The 23,028-nt window shown below is 45.5% G+C and overlaps 1 protein-coding gene across 1 annotated transcript in view; it reads left to right on the top strand.

Moving 5' to 3' along the window:
* The window catches only part of BRINP2 (BMP/retinoic acid inducible neural specific 2), a 108,450-nt gene that overhangs the window by 36,128 nt on the left and 49,294 nt on the right, over nt 1–23,028 (top strand). Inside the window, exon 2 of the mRNA XM_004761967.3 lies at nt 22,015–22,361. Coding sequence (XP_004762024.1) covers nt 22,093–22,361 — 269 coding nt within the window. The 5' untranslated portion in view covers nt 22,015–22,092. The remainder of the gene's footprint in view (nt 1–22,014; nt 22,362–23,028) is intronic.

The raw sequence follows: 23,028 nt of genomic DNA on the forward strand, positions 1-23,028 counted from the left end.
CTCTCTTCCCCATGGTCATCCAATAAACATCCTTGTAGTGGAATCTTTGCACACATCTTCAAAATAATTATCCAGATGTAGACTTGCTAGATCCAAGGAAATGCAGAATTCCAATGTTATATGCTCAAATCTTAAGTGTGTTCTTGTACACAGCATGACATTGGCCTTAAAGTGTGTGGCCACGCCATCACCTTTCTTGCCCCATTCCCACATTTGTCTGGAGATCTATGTCTGTTTTTGGCCCATGGACAGCTGAGCTGGAACAGGAGTAAGAACAGAACAATGATAGGAGTCCTCAAAGGTAGGAGGACGCATGATGTGTCCTAGGGGATGTGCTGACTTCTGGAGGATTGTCTTTGTGAACCTGTCAGAAAGGTACGTACTTACGGATGCTCAGCATAGCTCCATTGATAAATGAGACGATGCCCTGGCAGAAGTATTTGCTGCACTGGATGGAAACACACTGATATATGGAAATGCAAAGATTCCTAGAAAGAAGAAAAAGGCCACACGCGGAGCCCAGGAGAGTGATGAATGGAGAGGAGGGAGAGGCGGCAAGAATAACACAAAGAGCTCCAAAGCGGTAGACGATGCATATGGCACTGGAGTCAGAGGAAGCCAGACCGACTGGACCGCAGGAGAGGGCGAGTTCGGCTAACGATCCCACCCATGGCAAGCTGCTCCTGTTTATGGGCAGGAAGCTATCAAGTTCCAGCAGCTGCAGCAGCATGCTTTTCAAAGGCCTAATTTTAGAATGCTTCTGATAGTGCCCCAGGAGTTGCTAGATGTGAATTAAAAACTCCAGGTCCCTTCCTCCCCCCACCTTTTCTAAATAAAGGGTTATGGATTTACTAATGGCCTTTGTATCCTGCTGAAAACAACCCTATCAAAGGAAAAAGATGTTACCGAGACGCAGAGGGTTAACAGCTTAGAAAAACCAAGATCACAGGTGGGTAGGTAGACAGAAGACAGGCTTGGAGAAAACTCAGAGCCTAAGACAAAGGGAGGGTAGAAAGGAAGAATACAAAGAGACTTTGAAGGGGAAAAATGGGCTGCCAAAAATAAATGTCACCCTGGGATCTGGGTATGTGGGGGTGGGGCATATGGAAGTCCCTAACAAAGTCCTCGGATCTTTGTTAGAACCGTGGTCTTGTCGGAAGAGTGGGGCTCAATGAAGGGTCTCTGGGCTGGGTGGCAGAGACCTGCCTAGATTCTAATCCCAGGTCACCCTTAACTGGCCACATAAGCCTCAACCTTGTCATCCCACTCTGGACTCCAGTTCTTTCTCTGTGAAACAAGGGGCCTTTCCACACATCTAGCATTCCAGATGTTAGTTTGCTGAGGTGGTCGCCATCTTCCTGGGATGTTTCTCTATCACAATCATTACTATTTTTTCCTCATTGGTTCCTCTCCACAATGGGCAGGGCGGAGGGAGGAGACCCGTGCGGAATGGACAGAGGATGGTCTGAGTGAGGGCGTGGATCTGGACGCTGCTTTTGGAGGGGAGGCAGCAAAAGTAAGAGAAGGCAGACAGATGGAAGCCACGGGAGAGAGAAGGGAGAGGGGAGAGTCTGGCCACGCTTGAAGGTGTGAAGCAGCCAGGACGATGAGGGAGAATTGGACAGAGGAGGGTGGAACCAAGTGGCTACAACCTGACTCTAGATCCAGACACCCTGCCCCGGCCGTAAAACACAGGCACCCCGACGAATGACTTCATCTCTTTAGCTCCTCATGTCCTCATCCGTACAGGTAAAATGACAGTCGGACATGATGCTATTTTTTTGTCCTGTGGATCTAGGGAAACTGTACATAAAACAGTGAGAATAGTCTGGAACCCAGTTACTACTCAATGGGTGTTAGCGATGGGTACTGGAAGGTCCCTCTCGTTTGGAGCTTGGACAGTTGCTGTGGGTTTTGGAGAAGTCAAGCTCAGTGATGTTCCTGGAACAGGGGGTGCGGCTATGGGTCGGTAGGTTCAAGAACAATGTTGAAAAGCATTTGGGGGGGAGGCGTGGAGTGGGATCGCTTTGTGTCTGTGAGTGAATCAAAAATGAAAATGGACGATAAGTATTTTAAGGAGGGCGCTTCACTATTCCCTCTGTGCCGGTTGCGGTGGCAGTTATGGCCTGCTAACTGCTGCTCACCGCCCTTCCGAGAAAGCGCTCCCAGGCACCAAATCTATAAACCGTGTGCGCTACTCCCCAGCCCCTCCTCCCCGGCGCTCCCTGGGTGCCTCATGACCCCAAATGTTTTTAAGTCTGTCAGGCCACCTCAGGGGGAACTCTACCTGGGGGTGTGTCGATGGTACTCAGAGATGTCTCCCGTGGTCAGACAAGCTTACCTCCATTCCTCTTTGCTTGTTGGGTCTTTTCTTGGGTTTACTGTCTACCCCTTTGAGACTGTGCCGCATCGCCAAGAGGGTGACTGCACCGTCACCATGGAGGTTCAAAGAAAATGGAGGCCTCAGCAGGACCTTGGGGATGACTGCGCAGGAAGGCATGGGATTCGACTATGGAATGCCCGGCGTGTCTGTTGTTTGTTGGGACAGTCTGCACCATGGTAGGCAGTGACCCCTCTAGGGGATAGGAGTGTTCTAAGTGGGGATGAGAAAAACCAAAACGCAAGAACTGAGAGCATCTTTAATGGAAACTTTAGGGGACACGAAGCCCAGAAAACACCTGGGTAATTGCTCCCCAGGTCCTCCCTGCCAGCTGTGATGTCAGGAGGGCAGTTCCTGCCTTTGGGGCGCTCATTAGGGGAGAGAGTGAGGATGGATGGAGTGAGACAGGAAGCCCCATCCTGCTGAGTCCCCACTGCCAGTTCCAGGATCTGCCTGGGCCACCCCCCAGGCAGCATGGCCAAGGACTGAATAAGCACAAGGCTCTAGTGCTGGCAGAGTGTCAAGGATGGAGGGGCAGGGAGAGAGCCGAAGGAGCTACATTTGTGAATGAGTGTGATGAATTGTTTCTGTTTGTTTCCACTAAACCCCAGCTCCGCCTCACACAAGTGGAGCAACCAAGTGTGAGCAGCTGAGATGGTTGGAAATGGAAGGCTTGTCTGACCAGCTGTTCCGATTGGTGGCTGAAGCTCTCCAGCCAGAATGGCTGACTCGGGTCTTGCTCAGTCATATGGATGATGGGAAAAATAGAGACAGAACAGTACACCTCGTATCTTCGATGAGTTTTCAATTAGAAAAAGGGTGTTTTTTTTTTCATTATTTTTTACAAAAATAAGGCATTGTTTTGTAGAAAACTTAGAAATGCATAAAATCATCACAAAGCAAAGAATATGTATCCATGATTAAAGCACTTGGCAGCAATTACCCATTTAAATGTACTTGCAACACTTTTCTCTCAGGAGAGCACAGCTTCGCAGATACTTTCTAATTCATTCTGCAGGGCAGGTGTGTGAGGTTTGCTTGGAAGAGAGCAGTGCATCTTTTTACGATTACTATGGAGACCTTAAATACATGGACATGTTCAGAATCATGAACTGATGATTATTATCATGATACTGGGGACTATCCACTGCTTTTGACCTCTAATAATAAAACTACACCGAACGATGAACATCTGTCTAATGCTTCTCAGTTGTAAAGAACTTTCCTTTGCAGCACCGTCCTGCTATGTATTTCCCCTATTTATTCACTGAAGTGCCAGTCCAGAGGCAGCCATGATTTGAAGGAGACGAACTTAGGAGTTACAGGTAGAAAACCAGGAGCCAGGAACTCTGGTCCCTTCACTTGTGTGGAACCATGATTCACTCCAATTCTTTATGCCCACAGCAACAGACTGAAAAGAGTGGATCCCTCCATATAAAGTCAGTATGCGTCTCTGTACCTGGGAAGGGTGTGAGCAAATTGCGTAGATGGGGATACAGAGGAGTGGGTGACGTGTGGATCCATCCAGCCCTGTGTGGTCCATGTGGTAGCTGTGAGCCACATGTGGCTATTGGGCACTTATTATGTGGCTGGTGCAACTAAGAAACCATGGTTTGAAATTTTATTTAATTTCAAGTAATTTTAATTTTCAAAATTTATACTCAGAGTAATAGAAAAAAATTTAAGTATGCTTGGAATAATCTGGGTGTGTGATTTCCTTTTTCAACTGTAAATTATTTCAAATCTAAATAAAGAATCAAGTATTTCTGATGAAAAATTAGACATTGAAGTGTGCTCTAAGTGTAAATACACCCTAGATTTCAGAATCAGTGTGGGAAAAAAAAAGAAACAGAAAATATTTTGGTAATAATTTTCTTAAATTAAATACCTGTTCAGATGACAAGGTTTTGTGTTTTTATTTTATTTTTTTAATTGAGGTATAGTTTCCGCACTAATATAAATAAGTTTCAGGTGTATGACATGGTGATTTGACAATTACACACGTTATGAACTGCTCACCATGAAAAGTATAGTTACTGTCACCATACAAAGTTACTTTAAATGACAGTATCTTGGATTCACTAGGTTGAAGAAAATATATTATTAAAACTAACTGCTCTGGGGTGCCTGGGTGGCTCAGTATGTTAAGCCTCTGCCTTCAGCTCAGGTCATGATCCCAGGGTCCTGAGATTGAGCCCCGCATTGGGCTCTCTGCTCATCAGGGAGCCTGCTTCCTCCTCTGTCTCTGCCTGCCTCTCTGCCTACTTGTGATCTCTCTCTGTCAAATAAACAAATAAAATCTTTTAAAAAAATTAACTACTCTACTTTGTTTTATCTTTTTAATGTTGCTGATAATAAGTTTACCATATCTGTGTTGTTTGCATTCTATTTTTATTGGACAATGCTGGATACAGCCACATGTAGCAAGTCTCGAGTTCTATCTTCTAAGATGTGAAGGATCAGGGTCCATTTGTCTTAGAACAAGGATCTGTCTCAATCTTCCGTATCCTTCCATAACTCCATAGACAAACATATTTTCAAATCATGGATTGGTAAATAGCAGGAGTCAGAGCTAAAAACAAAAAACAAAAAACAATGGTTTCAATGTTGGCTGCATGAACTGTGTAATCATGTATGAATTTCTTTTTTCTTTTTTCCTTTGTACAGGGAAATAATTTCAATCTCATAAAAAAGTCATACGGAGTACAAAGAACTCCCATATGCCCTTTATTCAGAGACCCCATTGAAGTTTTGCAACTGACCCAATAATGTCTTTTATAACAAAAGATCCAACCCAGGATTGTACATTGCTCATACTTGCCATGTCTCTTTCTTCAGTGCCCTTCAATCTGGAACAATTAGGTCCTCAGTCATTCTCTGACCTTTGTGACCTTAACATTTTTGAAGATTACTGGCTCGTTATTTTGTAGGATATCTCTCAATTTAGATTGTGTGATGTTTCCTCATGCTGAATTCAAGTAAAGTTTTTCTGCTGGAGTATGAGAGAAGTGATGTGATCGCCCATGATTTCTCTTTGTCTACATTCTGCTGATGTGAACTTGGATCACTAGGGTAAGAGGGGGGCTGTCAGGTTGTCCTACTCCGAAGTTATATTTTTCTTTGTATAATTAATAAGTATTTCAAGGAAGATATTCTGAGACTGAAATATTCTTCTCTGATGAAGAATGGGGTATTTCACAGTTTAGCACTGATTTATGTTTCTTGCCTGAATGGATTATCCTGTGATAATTCCTAAATGATGATTTTCTAATTCCATCATTTTTCCCTACGTTTATTAGTTGGCCATTCTATTCAAGATAAGGTTTCCCCCCACCCTGCAGTACAGGTGTATGGATGTGTAAATAATGTGGCCTCATAGGTTCTTATTTACTCAAAGGTATATAATCCATTACTACTAATATTTATTCTTTTTTTTTTAATATTTTATTTATTTATTTGACAGACAGAGATCCCAAGTAGGCAGAGAGGCAGGAAGAGAGAGAGAGAGAGAGGAGGAAGCAGGCTCTCTGCAGAGCAGAGAACCCGATGTGGGGCTCGATGCCAGGACCCTGGGATCATGACCCAAGGCGAAGGCAGAGGCTTCAACCCACTGAGCCACCCAGGTGCCCCTATTAATACTTATTCTGATGTTCAGATTGTCCCAGAATTGAGGGAGGAAGGGAAGCTTTTCAAGTTGGCTCTGTGTCCTTTTGACATGTATCTATCCTTTTTTATATGTATGTGTGTATGTTTGTGTGTGTATTATATATATACATAAAATATATAATCTATCTATATAATCTATAATTAATATATATAATATAGATAGATAAATCCAGTGGTTTGTTGGAGCTGGTTTACATTAGCTTGGAGAAGCCCGTTGCAAATTTTTCAGGAAATCTGTATCATTAACATCAAGTTGGTAGCTTGGAATCAAGCATGTTGCGAGTATTTACACCATGGAAGCTGGCAAATACTATAACCAGAACTTGTTCCTCCAAAGAGCTGGCTATTAAACATTTGCCAGGACACCAATGTTTCTGTCATAAAAAGGGGTTCCAAGTTCATGTTATATCTTAACTGCCACAGGCTGTGAACATCCATTTCTCCAAGGATCCCTGATTCCTTTTGGTGGAGAACAGGACTTAGAAACCAAGATCTTAAAATGAGGTGAGCCCTATTAGACATACTAGGGGTGGACAGAACTGGGAGAGATGGCTTGTTTGTGTGTGTGTCATACACAAGGGAATGTATTTGTGTGTGTGTGTATGTATGCATATATACACTTTAAATTTTTTAAGATTTTATTTATTGACAGACAGATCACAAGTAGGCAGAGAGGCAGGCAAAGAGAGAGGAGGAAGCAGGATCCCTGCTGAGCAGAGAGCCCGAGTAGGGGCTTGATCTTAGGACCCTTGAGATCATGACCTGAGCTGAAGACAGAGGCTTAATCCACTGAGCCACCCAGGCACCGCATGCACTTTAATTTTAAATAAACTCTGTTTTTTGGGTTAATATTAGATTTATAGAAGAGTTAGAAAGAATACAGACTTACTGTGTATCCTTCACCCAGCTTCCCCTAATTTTAATATCTTGTAACAATGGTACATGTGTCAAAAATAAGAAATTAACATTGGTGCAACACTAGTAATTAAACTATGAAGTTTATTTAGATTACATCAGTTTTTCTACTAATATCCATTTTACTATTCCAGAATCCAATCCAGAATGTCATATTATATTTAGCCACACTCAACACTTTAATAGCTATCAAACATCTATCTCCTTATCTAGTCATCTGTCAACCTCTCCGTCTCTCTGTCGGTCCTTCCTTTTCTCTATTTCTATTTAGAAACATGAGTTCATACTTCTATTCTCAAGGCCACACCATAGGGTTTAATCTAGTGTTTGTTCATTCCATGTTTATAATTCCCCTCTTTGACCATGGGAAATTTAGCTCCTGTTATCCTTAATATATTTACTTATTGGCTAAATCGCCCTTTATGTAACCAATTTCCTGACTCCACTGGGCTGCTGTCGCACTCAGCCACCTACCTTACATGGATTCAATCCTTCCTAGTTCACAGGCCTGCCCATTGGTTTTTTGACTGAATTGGGAGGAAGGAAGGAAGGAAAGAGAGAAAGAAGGAAGGTGGGAAGGAAAGAAGAAAAGGAGGCAGGGAGGAAGGAAGTTAGCTGTACAGGTTTCTAAATCTCTTAGAATCTCGTTTCCCTTATAGTAATCACTCCCAGAATAGTATTACCTACTTTATTGATAGTAAAGTGCTTAGCACACTGCCCGGTTGGAAATAAACAATCAGTACATAGGACCTGTAACTGTTTTTTTTTTTTTAATTTTATTTATTTATTTGACAGAGAGAGATCACAAGTAGACAGAGAGGGAGGCAGAGAGAGAGAGAGGGAAGCAGGCTCCCTGCTGAGCAGAGAACCAACACGGGACTCGATCCCAGGACCCTGAGATCATGACCCGAGCCAAAGGCAGCGGCTTAACCCACTGAGCCACCCAGGCGCCCCCTGTAACTGTTCTTGTTGTCCTTGTTGTCAAGGACCAATTAAGCCTGAAACAAGAGGCCTAGAAAAAGGGTTTGTGAGGATGAGTAATTTTGGTCTTCGCTGCCGTAACATAGGTTGGCAAACTAGATATGCATGAAAATCTTTCCTAAAAAGTTGGTCTCGATTATTCAGAGGTACTTCATGAGTCTGGGATCATTAGAATTTGTTGGCATAAGTCGGAGCTTCTCAACCTCAGCACTTCTGACATTTGGGGTCAGGGAATAATTGTTTTGGGGAATGATCCTGTGCATATAGGCTGCTTAACATCTACCTGAGCTGACGCACTAGAGAAGGCACCACTCTCCAAGTTGTTACAACCAAATAGTCCTCTAGAAATTAAGACGGTCCCATGGGGGCAAACACACACACACACACACACACATGCTCTAGAGACCCACCAGAACAAATGGTTGGCTCAGTCATAACTGCATTTTCTGTTACCATGTTTGAGAGATGGAATATTTGATTCAATTTAAAAATTTTAAGGAGTTCCTCCATACTATTTTTCTAAAGACTTGGACTGAAAATCAATGATACAATTCAAAATTAGGCTGAAAATCATCTTAGCTTTGAATCAGAAGCTGCAGAATCAAGCCTCAGCTGTCACTGAGCTGAGGACATCTGCAAATCCTGGTCAGCACAGAATCTGCCTAATGTGGCTTTGGCTAATAAGTCTGGCTGTAAGATAATTATTTCAAGGATTTGCACTCACCTTTCTTTCAAAGAAATCCGAGCATTACCTTCTAGCTTTTCCTTCTACCATCCGCTTCATGTATTTTACATTCTAGCTGAGTGTTCTTTGTCCAATAAACATTAGTTGGATGAATGAGTAGCTATTTGTTAGCTTTCCTAAAAGGAAGGAAGTGGGAAAACTTACAACCACATCGTACAGAGGGTTTAATTTGTCAAAAATAGTTTAGGTAGTCAGTGGCAGTGTGAGCCAGAATGAAGATGGAATTAAGATTTTTAGAGAATCACTCCCGTTCTTCCCTGGGATGCTCCGAAACCTTTTGCACGAGGACCCAGACAGTGTCCAAGCCGCTGCAGGCTACCTAAGTCTACAGCTCTGCTTTGTAGAAGAGAAAGAACTTGGCATTAAAGGATTAGAGAAGAACCCAAATAAACAAATAAATTGAATTGGCAACAATGTGGCAACTGCATAAATTCAGAAGGATCAACACAAGGAAAACCTTCATTCTTCTGGACAGCACTGTCCAACTGAAGTTGCCCTGAATCCAAAGCATCTTTCATTGTGCGCCACCTCCTTGGGGCGGGGGGTCCTGGCAATCTGGGCAGCGTGGGCTCTGCCTCACGCCCAGGGGTGCATGGCAACAAGCCTTCTCAGCTGAAGACTGAATGAGCACTCAAAAACCGCTTCAGGTGCTGATTTCAGTGTGAGAACACCAGCTCCCGCCATCACTCGTTTAAGAGGATACGAATCCAAAAGCAACCAGTAGAAATCAGTGTAAGGGAAGGGAAGTCTTTTGGCTCAAGAACAGAAGGGGGGGACTGGCAATGATGGGTAGGCTTGCTTTCCATCAGATCTTTCCATGCCAACTCCAACCATACTTTTAGAAATGGTTTCTCGAAGCCAGCAATCCCAATGTCTTACCAGATTTCTTAGTGGGTCGGGAACCTTAAGCTGACTCCTGCCACAACTCCATACACACCACACCCAACACAGCCACCTTATTATCATGTCCCTTTGTCACCTCGTGCCACCCCCCCCCCCAACCAACTGCCTGCCAGTAGCCCTCAAAAGCCTGTGTGGGGAAAACATCGCCTTCATCCCAAAGCAAACCAAAAAACTCACTTAGCAATGCGTTTCTTGGACTGCACTACAAAAAAGGGATAATGATTCTTTCTCAATGTACTTATTGACATTCATTGAGCAGCATATAGTTTATTTTAGCTGGAGTCTGTGATGTAGCATCTATATTTAATTCCACAAGCTGTCAGGCGACTCATATATTTACAAACACCATCCCGGAAACAATGTGTTTGCTGGTCACAGCTGCCTCTGTAACATCTCAGGAGCTCGGTGCTGTTTGGCACAGCTCAGGGCATTATCATTTTACATTCTGCTCCGTGCCAAGGCCCAAAGAGGGCAGAGATTGGGTTAAAAGTTCAGATTCAGTGACAGGCCTGGCGGAAAGCCAAGAGCAAGAGTAGCATTGAGCGCTGAGGGTCAGAACGAAGAGCTGCTTGTCAGTCCCCGCTCCTTTGGAACGCCTCCCCGGTGGTGAGTACTTTCTATGTCATTGGCTTAGGTTTATTTTGGCTTCCCAGGCCTGAAAGAAACAGTTAAACTGTCCTGTGTGTATACAGAGCCTGGCTCTGCTGGGAAGTGGGCTGGGACTTAAACCATGGAAGTGAGGCTGGTGGGAAGGAGGCAGAGACAGAGAAGGTTTCCTCCCTGGGGGATGGAACCAGCTGTCTGCTAGGAGTTGGAGTGAATGACTCAGTAGCTGGACCCCGAAATGACGGCTGGGCCTACCCAGAGGCTGGCACCCAGGGCCATGATCTTGGTAGCAGGAGGGCTAACCCTTGGCCAGCACACATAAAGAGGAACACAAAAAGAGCTTGGGGGGGCAGTTCAGAATTAAGCAAAAGGGTAGGCAATTCTTGGAGGTATATCCCTTACAACAGCAAGTAGGGGAGCCGAGGGCTGGGGGTGCAGGAGTTGGAAGGGCACGAGCCCCTAACCTGAGATGCATATGCTAAGATTGGGCAGAAGGGAGGAGATGGGGAACTTGAGCACAGCCCGGTTGGTTCGGGGGTCTGAGGGAAGAGCAGGGTAACTCAGGGGTAGGCAGGAAACCAGCAACCGCGGGTTGTTCACCTGGGCCCATGTTGGGGGAGCATATCTGACCTTACGATTTTTAAGACCATAGAGATGAAATAGAACAGCCTTCTCATAAGGCCATGCTGACTGGTCATCTAAACAGGAGCTAGTGATCTTTTCCCAGAACAGAAGGCTTAAATGTCTTTATCCAAGGCAGGATAATGATTTCTGATGTGTCCTACTTGTAAACTCTAGGATTTTAGGCTTTTCATCAATCTATAGCAATTTCTTAAATGCGAGTGACCTAGAAGCACCTAGGATAACTGCAGCTACCTTGTCACAGTAAAGTCTGTGGATTTTAGGTTTTAGGTCATTTTGACAATACTGAGGAATTTCTTGGAAGAACATCGTTGACTTCTCCATTCTTGAGTTTTCCTCTGTGTAAAATGGGCATAATATCAACATCAACTTCATCAGGTTTTATGAGAATTAAGTGAGTCAATGAATGGAAAGTTTGTAGACCAGTGTTTGGCATGTAGTAACTGATGCCCTCACAGTAATTGGCGATGATGAGGATGAAGGTAGCTCTGGAACTACTTCTGACTCTTGCAAATGTCAATTTAATCACTGACTTCTGTGGAATAGACAGAATGATCTCTAGGTTTGGTGTTGGGAGACCAAGCTCATGTCCTGATTTGCCCCAAATCAACAATGTGACTGAATAATTCATTGCACCTCTGTGGTCCTAGATTTTCTCATAGGTTGTCCATTGTGAAAGGGATTCCATCACTGGCTTGCCCTGGAGAGTTGTATCAAAATTTCCTTGAGGGATCTGCAAAACATTTCAAAATATACAAATATACCCCTACCTAGTACATCAGTTATTTCCTTCTCTGTCTCTATACCTCCCTCTGACTCCTGCCAACACACATACTCTGTACACACTCCAGGCTGTGGAGAACCACTGGATAACTTCTGGGATCTCACCCTGTCCCCCCAATTCCATGACATGACGAAGTGGAAATTAATCAGGGACCAAAAGACTATAGGAAGGCAAAGTTAACGATGCAGAGCCTCGCTTTGGGAAGTTTCTTAGAGAAAATGATCTAGAAGATATGACAGACACAGACTCATGAGAGGAAAGGAAGGCAGAGAGGAAAACAGTGGTGAATCCCACCGCCAGATAATAAAGGGCCAGAAATAAGCTAAAGGACCAGCCATCTCCGCTGTCATTAACTACCAAGGGCCTGGGGAGGAGGACCAGTGAAGCCACTCAGAGTGAGCTGTAGAGAGCCCCCAAAGCATAACGAGGACACATTTTTTTGTTTGTTTTTTAGATTTTATTTATTTATTTATTTGACAGACAGAGATCACAAGTAGGCAGAAAGGCAGGCAGGCAGAGAGAGAGAGAGAGAGAGAGAGAGGAGGAAGCAGGCTCCCTGCAGAGCAGAGAGCCTGATGTGGGGCTCGATCTCAGGACCCTGGGATCATGACCTGAGAGGAAGGCAGAGGCTTTACCCACTGAGCCACCCAGGTGCCCCAAGGACACATTTTTTTTTTTAGCAGAGACTTTACCTTCTCAGGCTTCAGGGTTCTTATCTATAAACAACATCAAACAAACAAAAACAAAAACCCACATTGATGAGGGGACACCTGTGGACTCTTCTTGGCTCTTATAATCTATCTAGAAGAACTGGAAGGCAGAACAGTGAACACACACACAGCACTTACCATGGGCCACATACTTTTTAGAGGCTTTGCAAATATTAACTCATTTAATCCCTATAACCCTATGAGGAATCACTGTTATTACTATCATTTATATATATATATAATATATATGAGACATATAAAGGAGGATATAAAGTAGATACATATATATCGAGAGAGAGGTATATAAGGGAGATATATAAATATATATATATAAATACATACATACGTACATATGTATATACATATGTGTGTATATATATATATATATATATATATCTCATACATACATACATACAGCAGATGAGGAAGCGGAGGGAGACTTGGAGCCAGCCCGAGGAGCTGGGCATCTGACCTGGCTTGTAGCCCCCCTATTACAGGGTGGCAGTTGGGGGTCTCGGTGCTGGGCAGAGGGGGTCTCAGTGTGGGGACTGGGGAGGGCAGATTTGTGTTCCACACCACAGGAGCTGCTGCTGTTTCATGAAGGAGTATGATGGAAGTGGTTTTGAGGAAGGTTAATCTGCATGGAGATCAGGATTTAAAGGCTTTGCCATGTGCCCTTTTCCCTTAGAGGTTCTGTTTGCTCAGCAGTGCCTTCTTTCCCTCTCCTGGAGACCCCCGTGACCCCAAGGTAAGCTCTGGGGCCGAGGGGCCTCCCTGGTCTGCACGTGTTGACCTGACTTTTATCATGTGAGATCGTGAGCAAACCTGACCGTTAGCTTGTCTCTCCAAGGAAAGTGCCAAGGACATTTGGCCAGCAAGTAGGAAGCCTCTGCGACGGACAGAGGAGTCTGGCCTTGATAAGTGAAGAGCAGAAACCCATAAATTTGAAGCCCTGAGGGGATGGAGCCCATAAGGTCTGATGTCACTAAAGCGTGTGTAGGCATGTGTATGTGTACACATGTGTGTATGCATGTATTCGTGAGTATGTGTGTATATGTGTGTGCACACATATATATGCATGTATATGCATGCATGTGTGTACACGTGTGTGTGCATGTGTATGTGTGTGGGCGTGCGCCCCTGTGTGTATATTATTCTTTTAAACTCATTGCAGGACCCCCAAATCCTATGTTTTGTTCCTCCTTCGTGAAGCCAAGTGCTGGGTCTGTTCTTGAGACTAACTGCCATCACCTAGTACATTCCTTGTGTGTCAGAATCGCTTAATCACTGACCGACAGACAGAAGTGGGTGAGGAGGCGGCCAGCTGAGTTAGAGGTCTTGGAGTCGGGATGTCTGAGATTGCCTTCTGCTTCCCCGCAGAGTGACCTCCGGCAAGGCCCTTCCCCTCTTCTAACCTCTCCACTTCGAGGGCTCAGAGGAATGTAAGAACATTTAGAAAACAGCCATGATAATTAGCTCTTACCTCTGCACAAATAAGCATTAATCTTGCTCGCCTGATTTTATGCAGGGAGGCTCTCCATCTGCCTCACCTATTTTAAGTCATTTCCTGACCAGCAGTAAGAAAATGCAGCAAACTTAGCTCGCCCGGGCCAGGCTCGTGCTGGGGGTGAACCTGAAGCCTGGAGAGGACATGGCGGTTGGGGGTAGGGGAGACATCTGCATGGGCTCACCTGGGGAATGGTGGCCATGACTGCTCTCAGAAGTGCAACCAGGAGCATAGGATTGGGGTAAAAATGCCATGGTTGGTCTCTGTGGAGGCTTGCAGATCATTTCAACACGAGGGGAGAACGCGAGTCACTGATGGGAGCTGACAGCCCGCACGTCCACCTTCCCTTCAGGAATCCCAAGCCTACAACATCCTGTCATTCCTCCCTTTCTAGTCAAAGGGGAGGTTTCACACTAAGATGCTGTGGAGGGCAAGGACAAATAACACTTTCTGTGAGCTTTTACCACAGACCCCCTCCAAGTTACTCAAGAAAACATCTCCTCATAGAGTTGGCCAATTAACCACACAAATGGCTTGAAAACTTATTTAATGTCACTGCCTAATCATTTTATTAAATGTCACTGCTCCAGTGGGCAAGAATTTTGGCTTTTCTACCTCACTTCCCATGTTTCACTCCCTTTCTGAAGCAGAGTTTCCTCCCAAGAAGTCTAGAGTTTTGATGCCTTTCCCCTCATGGGTGTACCCCTGCTACTTGCATAGAATTAGGGAATGTCAGCCTTGGGCAGGACCCAGGGATCATTTCACCTCTTAAATCATTTCACTGATGACCAAAAGGAGGCTCCCAGAGGGAAGTGACTTGCTCCCAAGGGCAACTGACTTATAAGTGGCAAAGTCCACAGAGTTTTACAGCTGCACATCCCACACAGGAGGCAGTGAGGTGTAACTGCTACAGGGTCTAGACTAGGTGGACCTGGGTCTGCCACTGAAACGCGAAATTGACTTCTGCAGTTTGCCCACCCACTCCTGGCCTCAGTAGGTTCATCTGCCAAAATGGGAATATAAAATCTGGAAGGTGAAGTTCAAGTGTAAGTTTGTCATCTTGTGCTTCAAGAGCAGTAACCACCATGCCTATATTAAGCGATTTATGCTGGCAATTTTTTGTTTTGTTTATTTTTTCAGCATTCCAAAATTCATTGTTTATGCACCACACCCAGTGCTCCATGCAATCTGTGCCCTCCTTAATACTGGGTGTGCCACCAGGCTCACCCAACCCCCACCCCGTCTTCTCTAAAACCCTCAGTATTTCCCAGAGTCCACAGTCTCTCATGGTTCATTTCCTCCTCTGATTTCCCCCAATTTACTTTTCCTTTCCTTCTCCTATTGTCCTCCATGTTTTCCCTTGTGCTCCATAAGTTAAGTGAAACCAAATGATAATTGACTTTCTCTGCTTATTTCACTCGGCATAATCTCTTCCAGTCCCATCCATGTTGATACGAAAGTTGGGTATTCATCTTTTCTGATGGCTGAGGAATATTCCATTGTATACTTGGACCACATCTTTTTTATCCATTTGTCTGTTGAAGGACATCTTGGCTCTTTCCACAGTGTGGCTATTGTAGACATTGCTGCTATGAACATTGGGGTACATATGGCCCTTCTTTTCACTGCATCTGTATCTTTGGGGTAAATACCCAGGAGTGCAATTGCAGGGGCAAAGGGTAGCTCTATTTTTAATTTTTTGAGGAATCTCCACACTGTTTTCCAAAGTGGCTGCACCAACTTGCATCCCCACCAACAGTGTAAGAGGGTTCCCCTTTCTCCACATCCTCTCCGACACTTGTTTCCTGTCTTGTTAATTCTGGCCATTCTAACTGGTGAAAGATGGTATCTCAATGTGGTTTTGATTTGAATTTCCCTGATGGCTAATGATGATGAACATTTTTTTATGTGTCTGTTAGCCATTTGTATGTCTTCTTTGGAGAAGTGTCTGTTCACGTCTTCTGCCCATTTTTTACATGATTATCTGTTTTGTATGTCTTGAGTTTGAGGAGTTCTTTATAGATCTTGGATATCAGCCCTTTGTCTGTAGTGTCATTTGCGAATATCTTCTCCCATTCTGTGGGTTGCCTCTTTGTTTTGTTGACTGTTTCCTTTGTCGTGCAGAAGCTTTTGATCTTGATAAAGTCCCAAAAGTTCATTTTTGCTTTCGTTTCATTTGCCTTTGGAGACATGTCTTAAAAGAAGTTGCTGTGGCCAATATTGAAGAGGTTAACTGCGTATGTTTTCCTCTAGGATTCTGATGGATTCCTGTCTCACACTGAGGCCGTACGGTGTAAGAGAATGGTCAAGTTTCATTCTTCTATACATAGCTTTCCAATTTTCCCAGCACCATTTATTGAAATGACTTTTTTCCACTGGATATTTTTTCCTGCTTTGTTAAAGATTATTTGACCATAGAGTTGAGGGTCCATATCTGGGCTCTCTACTCTGTTCTATTAGTTTATGTGTCTGTTTTTGTGCCAGTACCATGCTGTCTTGGTGATCACAGCTTTGTAATAAAGCTTGAAATCAGGCAATGTGATGACCCCAATATGCTGGCATTTTTTAAAAGATTTTATTTATTTATTTGACAGAGAGAGACACACACACACAGACAGAGGGAACATGAGCAGGGGAAATGGGAGTGGGAGAAGCAGGCTTCCTGCGGAGCAGGGAGCCCAAAGTGGAACTCAATCCCCGGACCCTGGGGTCATGACCTGAGCTGAAGGTAGACGCTGAATGACTGAGCCATCCAGGTGCCCCTATGCTGCATTTTTTTGATGACATGAACAATTTTGTTACTTATAATATTGATTTCCCATCTATTTCTCCATCTCTTCTGGCTTCTAACAGTAGCTTAGCTTGGCTATACCCTCAACTCCTCCAGTAGGTGATTCTCCTCTAGAATGATTTTCAAAGATTTATTTATTTATTTATTTATTAAATTTATTTGACAGAGAGAGAGCCGAGCGAGAGTGAGCACAGGCAGATAGAGTGGAAGGCAGAGTCAGAGGGAGAAGCAGGTTCCCCGCGGAGCAAGGAGCCCGATGCCGGACTCGATCTCAGGACGCTGGGATCATGACCTGAGTCAAAGGCAGCTGCTTAACCAACTGAGCCACCCAGGCATCCCTCTAGAATGATTTTCAAAGAGGAGACTCTCTTTCTGTCTCGCTCACCAAAATTTAGTGCATGAGCAGCAGATGTCCCAAATCGTAACTGCTCTACGTATTGACACACCCAGCGTAAATGGAGACGGAGACCACCGGGAGGATGCAGCACAGTCCCAATGGGTCCTCATCTAGGTGACAGTGTCAGACTGGTGAAGCTCTGGGGCTCATAACCTCTCCTATTTTGAAGGCTGCCATGACTACTTCTCCTGTGACTTAGTCTGCACTTCATTTTCTCTATTGGCAAAACCGTAATCCATTTCTTTCATGGCTCAACGAGCTTATTTTACTTGTGCCTTTGGTCCAGAGCTAATTTATTATTGGTGTAGGTGTAAAACTCTGTCTTAAGTATGGTTTAAGTGAAATGGAAGTATTTGGCTTTCACAAGTAAATTTATAATTTTTTTTCCTCAGGGAACTAGCTCAGCCCTGACATTAAGACCCTCACATGTAGGGGCGCCTGGGTGGCTCAGCGGGTTAAAGCCTCTGCCTTCGGCTCAGCTCATGATCCCAGGGTCCTGGTATCGAGCCCCGCATCGGGCTCTCTGCTCAGCAGGGAGCCTGCTTCTCCCTCTCTCTCTGCCTGCCTTTCCGCCTACTGATGATCTCTGTCCATCAAATAAATAAATTTTTAAAAATCTTAAAAAAACAAAAAGACCTTCACATGTAAATGGAGGTTTATTCACATAGCTGGCTTTAGGGTAATCCGGTCCTTGCAAGCATCATGGGGAAACTGTTAATTGTTTTAACCCACTGAATATTAGCCACACCACCAGAAGCCATGAGAATTTCGATAGTTAAAATTTGCTGGATATTTGTTGTTATCAAATTCCTTGTGATATTATTTGTGGAGCATAAACAGGAAATGGCCCAAAGCTGTTCCCCTCAAAGAGCCTAATTTTCACACAACTGTCAATGCAGCAATTATGGTGTCTGTTTTTTTTTTTTTTTTTTTTTAAGGTAAAGGAATACCTTCTAGAGATTTTTTTTTTTTAAGTTTTGAAACTAGTTTTAAACTTCTCTTTCTTAAAGAGAGATTTTTTTAGTCAAAACGTTTTCAGATCCTGAAGAAAAGCAATGAAGCGGAAACCATATGATTCCAAGGCCAAGTGTATCAGAGGAGCAGTCGGCACGGAATTCAGGCATTCTTGCTGTACTCAGCAGACTTGGCCCGGCAATCAAAACCATTTGATTGTCAAGCTGATACTCCTATAAGCAGGCAGGTTCCAGCACATTGTGAGCTTTGAAAAAGCATAATTACAAATACAGAATGACAAGAAGCACACATTGACTTAACAGATCTCATTTCTTTCCAAGAGCACACAGCTTTTCACACCTGTCCTTGGAAAACTCTTGATTGGTAGGGGAGGCAACAACCCCCCTTTCACCCCCTGAGTGATAGCACAGGGCACAAGAGGTTCTGGGGCTGGGCCAAGGCCATGTGCTGTCACTGGCTCACCGTGATCCTTCTATAAAATGCACGGGGTTGGTTCATCACACACCTTGGAGGAATGACTGTGAGTGAGGTCCGAGTTATAAAAACAAACCTCTCACCTATGACCTTGCAGGTTCTGTCATCCTGATGGGGTGGGAGGGGGAGGTGAGCAGCCTCACTGTGCTCGGGAACGGCCATGCTAGCTTTTTCACACCTGGGGAACAACAGCTGGTGTTCCTCGGGGAGCGCAGAAACCCCTCACCAGACCAGGCCATGCGCAGAATGGGACAGGAGGACCGCCATCTTTTATGTTGTCTGTATCATTTTCCTATTGCTGTGGAATGAATTACCACAAACTTGGTGGGATCAAACAATACAAATTTACGGTCTCGTGGTACTGGGAAGGGGTTAGTTGGGTCCTCTAATGTTTTGACTAAAAATCTGTCTTTAAGAAAGAGAAGTTTTAAACTGGTTTAAGGTCTCACCAGACTGAAATCCAGGTGTCAGCCAGGGAGGTGGTTTTTACCTGGGGCTCAAAGTTCTCTTCCAGGCTCATGTGGCTGTTGGCAGAATTTGTTTTCTTGTCCTAGTATGAGTAGTTTCCATTTTCTTACTAGCTGTTGACAGAGAGTTGTTCTCAGTTCCTACAGGCTACCTGCATTCCTTTGCTTTATGACCCCAGAAGGCTGTTCACAGCATGACTGTTTGCCTTCTTCCAGGTCAGCGGGAGCTCATCTCTCCAACACCTCCCTTTCTTTTAAAGGGTCTCATTCTCCTGATTAGGTCAGGCCCACCAAAGATACTATCCCCTTTTAAACGACTCAAAGTTAACCGATTAGTAATCTGATCATGGGAGTAGTTTCCCACCATATTCATAGGTCCTGCCCACACTCAAAGGGAGGTGATTATGCAGGGTGTGCACAGAAGGATATGGGAAACTTGGGGGCTGTTTTTAAATCTTACCTTCCACAGTGTTTTTCCCCCATCAGTGCATTTCCACTTTGCTGTGTTTGCTGCCTTGGCCTGCGGTGTCAAGTAGCCCCAGTCTCCAACATGAACCTCCTTCCTTTCCCTCCATCAATATGCTTTTAAAAACAGAACAATATTCTATAAGAGGAATGAATCACCAACAGAGTTTCAGATAATGCAATGAGCCTTCACTTTTATATTATCAAGGCTTAGCATAGTAGTGTCTGGTTCTTAGGAGTTCCCAATTTATGTTTCTCAAGAAATGAATGTGTGAATGATTAAATGAGAAATATTTTGGGCATCCTCTTCAGATTACAGCCTATAAAAGAAATTCCTACCCACCCTGTGCAAGACTGACTCCTTTTAGTTTATATCACGTTCCCCCTGATTTAAAAGTAATACATTGCTTGTTATAAAACACTTGGGGATTTTTCTTCCTTCTATGATTTTGTTTTTTATATTTAACTTTTTAATCCATCTGGAACTAATTTCCCAATATGATGTTTAAAATATTCCATCCCCTACCCAATTAGTATGAAATGTTTTTATATATCTGTGTATATTCTAAGTTCTTGTTTATAATAAGCTCTATTTTGAGCTATCTGTTCTACACCATTGATCTGTCTGTCCAATTTGTGTGCCAGCAGCACCTGTTTTAATGATCAGAATTTTATAATACATTCTCAGACCCAGTAGGGCAGGTGTGACCTGATTATTCTTCTTCTGGGCATCTCTCTTGACCAGCTCATAAAACAAGGGTCTGTCTTGCTGCTGCCCCAGATCCTTAGGAAGCTCAGCTTTCTTTGGCCAAGACCTGGTTACAGAGGCAGATCTAGGTTCGTACTGCACTCCTGCGTCTTCCGAGCTCAGCTCCACTGAATCCCAGTGAGAAGGAAACTGATAACAATCCTGCTTTCTTAAAAATTTACTGTGAGAATTAACTGGGGCAGCGTCTCAGAATCACCCAGCACATGGTAGGTGGTCAGTCCCTCCTGGCTGGAGTGGAGGTGTGACTCTGAAGGTGTAGATGCTCATGCTTGTGTTCCTTCATCTTTATGAGCAGGGACCACAACTCTTTTGAAAGCACAAATACTGAGGCTGGGGTCTCTCGCCTCTGGCCAGCCTCTAGTTAAGAGTATCCAGCATTAATGTGGACCCTCCTCTGGGCAGCTTCTTCAGGATTCACACTGGCCCAAGGGAAGTTTGTTGGACTTCAGCCATTACAGAGTACACTGGGGGCACTGGGGTGGGGTGTGAATCAAATATTGAAGCCCACTTGGCCTGCCCTTATGGGACCCTGGAAAGTGCCAGAGAATTAACATACTCTGCTTCATCCCCAGGGAGCCTCTCTTTGGTGTAAAGTGCCAGAGAATTAACACACTCTGCTTCATCCCCAGGGAGCATATCTTTGGTGTTGGCGGCCAGAGAAAGTCCTCAAATTGCAGGCCCTGGGGTTGGAAGTCATTCTAGCACATTCCAGCACTGAAGTGGTGTTGGGGAGGAGAGCTAGGCGAGACTCTGACAGCATGTGCTGTTAAAGATCAAAGGAATGGATGCAACCTAAGGACCCCCACAGTCTGAGTCAGTCCCCTGCTCCTGTCCAGAGATTTATAAAGACGATTTGTTATTCTTAGGCAAAGCGCACGCACTGGAAAACAAAGCCCTGTGAGGAGTCACAAGGCAGCCAAGAGTTTTGAAGGCCAGAATCTGCTTTCTTGGCACCTTCCCTTCTACTCAGAGAAGACGGGGCATATACTCTCTCACTCCTTCAAAAGGGTCTCTAAAGGCCTGCTGTGTGCTGTCGGGAGCTAGGCTAGAAGGAGACCCAGCCCTGCCTTCAGGGAGCACTCATGCGGCCTGTGCAGAGAAGGAACGACAGGTGTCAGGTATACACAGATCTGCTCTCTGCTGCTGCCGCTAGGCGATCTGGCTTCCCGGTCTGACTCCATTCCTCCATGGCCTCCTGTTAAAGAAGGGATCCGCTCTTGGAAACTGGAAGGAGTCTTGGATATTATGTAGTCAAGCCTCTTTGTTCTTTATCAGAGAAAAGTGAACCCAGAGAAGGGAGGGGATTAGCTCCAGTTTACACAGCTTCATCGCCGCGATGGGACCCCACTATTTCTCTGTCTCACAATTTGAGAAGTGGGGTCACTGTTCACCTTCCCTCCAGCTTCTAGAGGCCGCTCGCACTCGGCGGGGCTATTACTGACACATAGTGCACATTCTGAGAGAGGAAGACGAAAGCGGCAGATGGTGTTAAGTCAACATGGGGCACACAGAAGCTATGTGCTGTAAAGGTTGGTCAGAGGACCACAGTTCCAAATTCTGGTTTCTTCCCTTAAAAGGCCCCTGAACTTCGGCCACCTTCCTCCTCTCCCCTCAACCTCATCTTCCCATCTGCAAAATGGTGACCGTGGCGTGTCCTCGAGGATCGTTTGCAGAATGCAAGAAAATCTGCATCAGGCCCAGGGCCCAGAACGCAGAGGTGGTGGTGGCGCCCAGGCTTTCTAGAAGGGGCTCTGCCCCGTGCCGTCTGACGCGCGGGGGCCCCAGGGCTCAGGAAGGCCAGGGTGCTCCCCTGACGTCTCGTGTTGACCTTTTCCAGTTCCAGGAGCCCAGGAGGAGCGGCACCGAGCGGGAGAGCGTGGCGAGAGAATGAAGAAGCCAACCGGCCGGGAGAAGCATGAGGTGGCAGTGCAGCACTCGGTTTAAAGGGCTCGGGCCGGCGGCGGCCCCATGGGCAACCCTGCTGGCGCTGGGCCTCCCGGGCTGGGTGCTGGCGGTCTCGGCCACGGCCGCCGCGGCGCTCCCCGAGCAGCATGCCTCCCCCGCCGGCCAGCCGCCCCTGGACTGGCTGCTCAGCGACCGCGGCCCGTTCCACCGCGCGCAGGAGTACGCGGACTTCGTGGAGCGCTTCCGGCAGGGCTTCACCACCAGGTACAGGATCTACAGGTGAGTGCGGCCGGTTTTGCGGAGGGCGGGGGGAGGAGGGTCGGGGGGCGGGGGTCGCTCGCAACCGGGGCTCGCGGGCTGAGCCCACTCCCGCGCCCCCAGACTGAACTATGAGAGCGGGCCGCGGGCCGGGGAGAACCAGCCTCCCAGGTTGGTTTTTAAAAAAAGAAAGAAGAAAACACACACAAGCTGGAAAACCTGCTGATGCCTCCTGGGGAACATAGCAAAAGGGTTTCTATTTATAGGTTGTGCTGCTTATAAATTGAGGACAAATCAGGCGGCATGGAGTCAGCGTGGGGCCCGTGCTGCCGCAGGAGGTCAGAGTCAAATGCCTGGGCCGGGTTTTAACTAATGGGTTAGATACTTTTATGAGTTGTAATTACCTAGACATGCAAATGAAGGAAGGGCAGCTCCAGCTCCTGCCTGGGAGGTCTGGGGAGACCTGCAGGGTCCCGGGGCAAGCCTGCCTTGACCCTCCGCCCCAGCACAGCCTCAGCTGGCCTTGCCCGTGGAAGAGGACTGGCTCTTCTTGGCCCTGTAGACCTATCCTTGGGAGCATCAGGGCTGAAAGACATGAGACGGGCCAGGTCCATGTGATGAGGGAGAAACCAGGCACGTATTCCTGGCTGCTGGACCAGCACTTCAAAAGGAGGTTTCTAGAAATCCT

This window comes from Mustela putorius, unplaced genomic scaffold, assembly GCF_011764305.1.
Source record: "Mustela putorius furo isolate JIRA1106 unplaced genomic scaffold, ASM1176430v1.1 tig00003942_pilon_pilon_pilon, whole genome shotgun sequence".
NCBI classification, from domain to species: domain Eukaryota; kingdom Metazoa; phylum Chordata; class Mammalia; order Carnivora; family Mustelidae; genus Mustela; species Mustela putorius.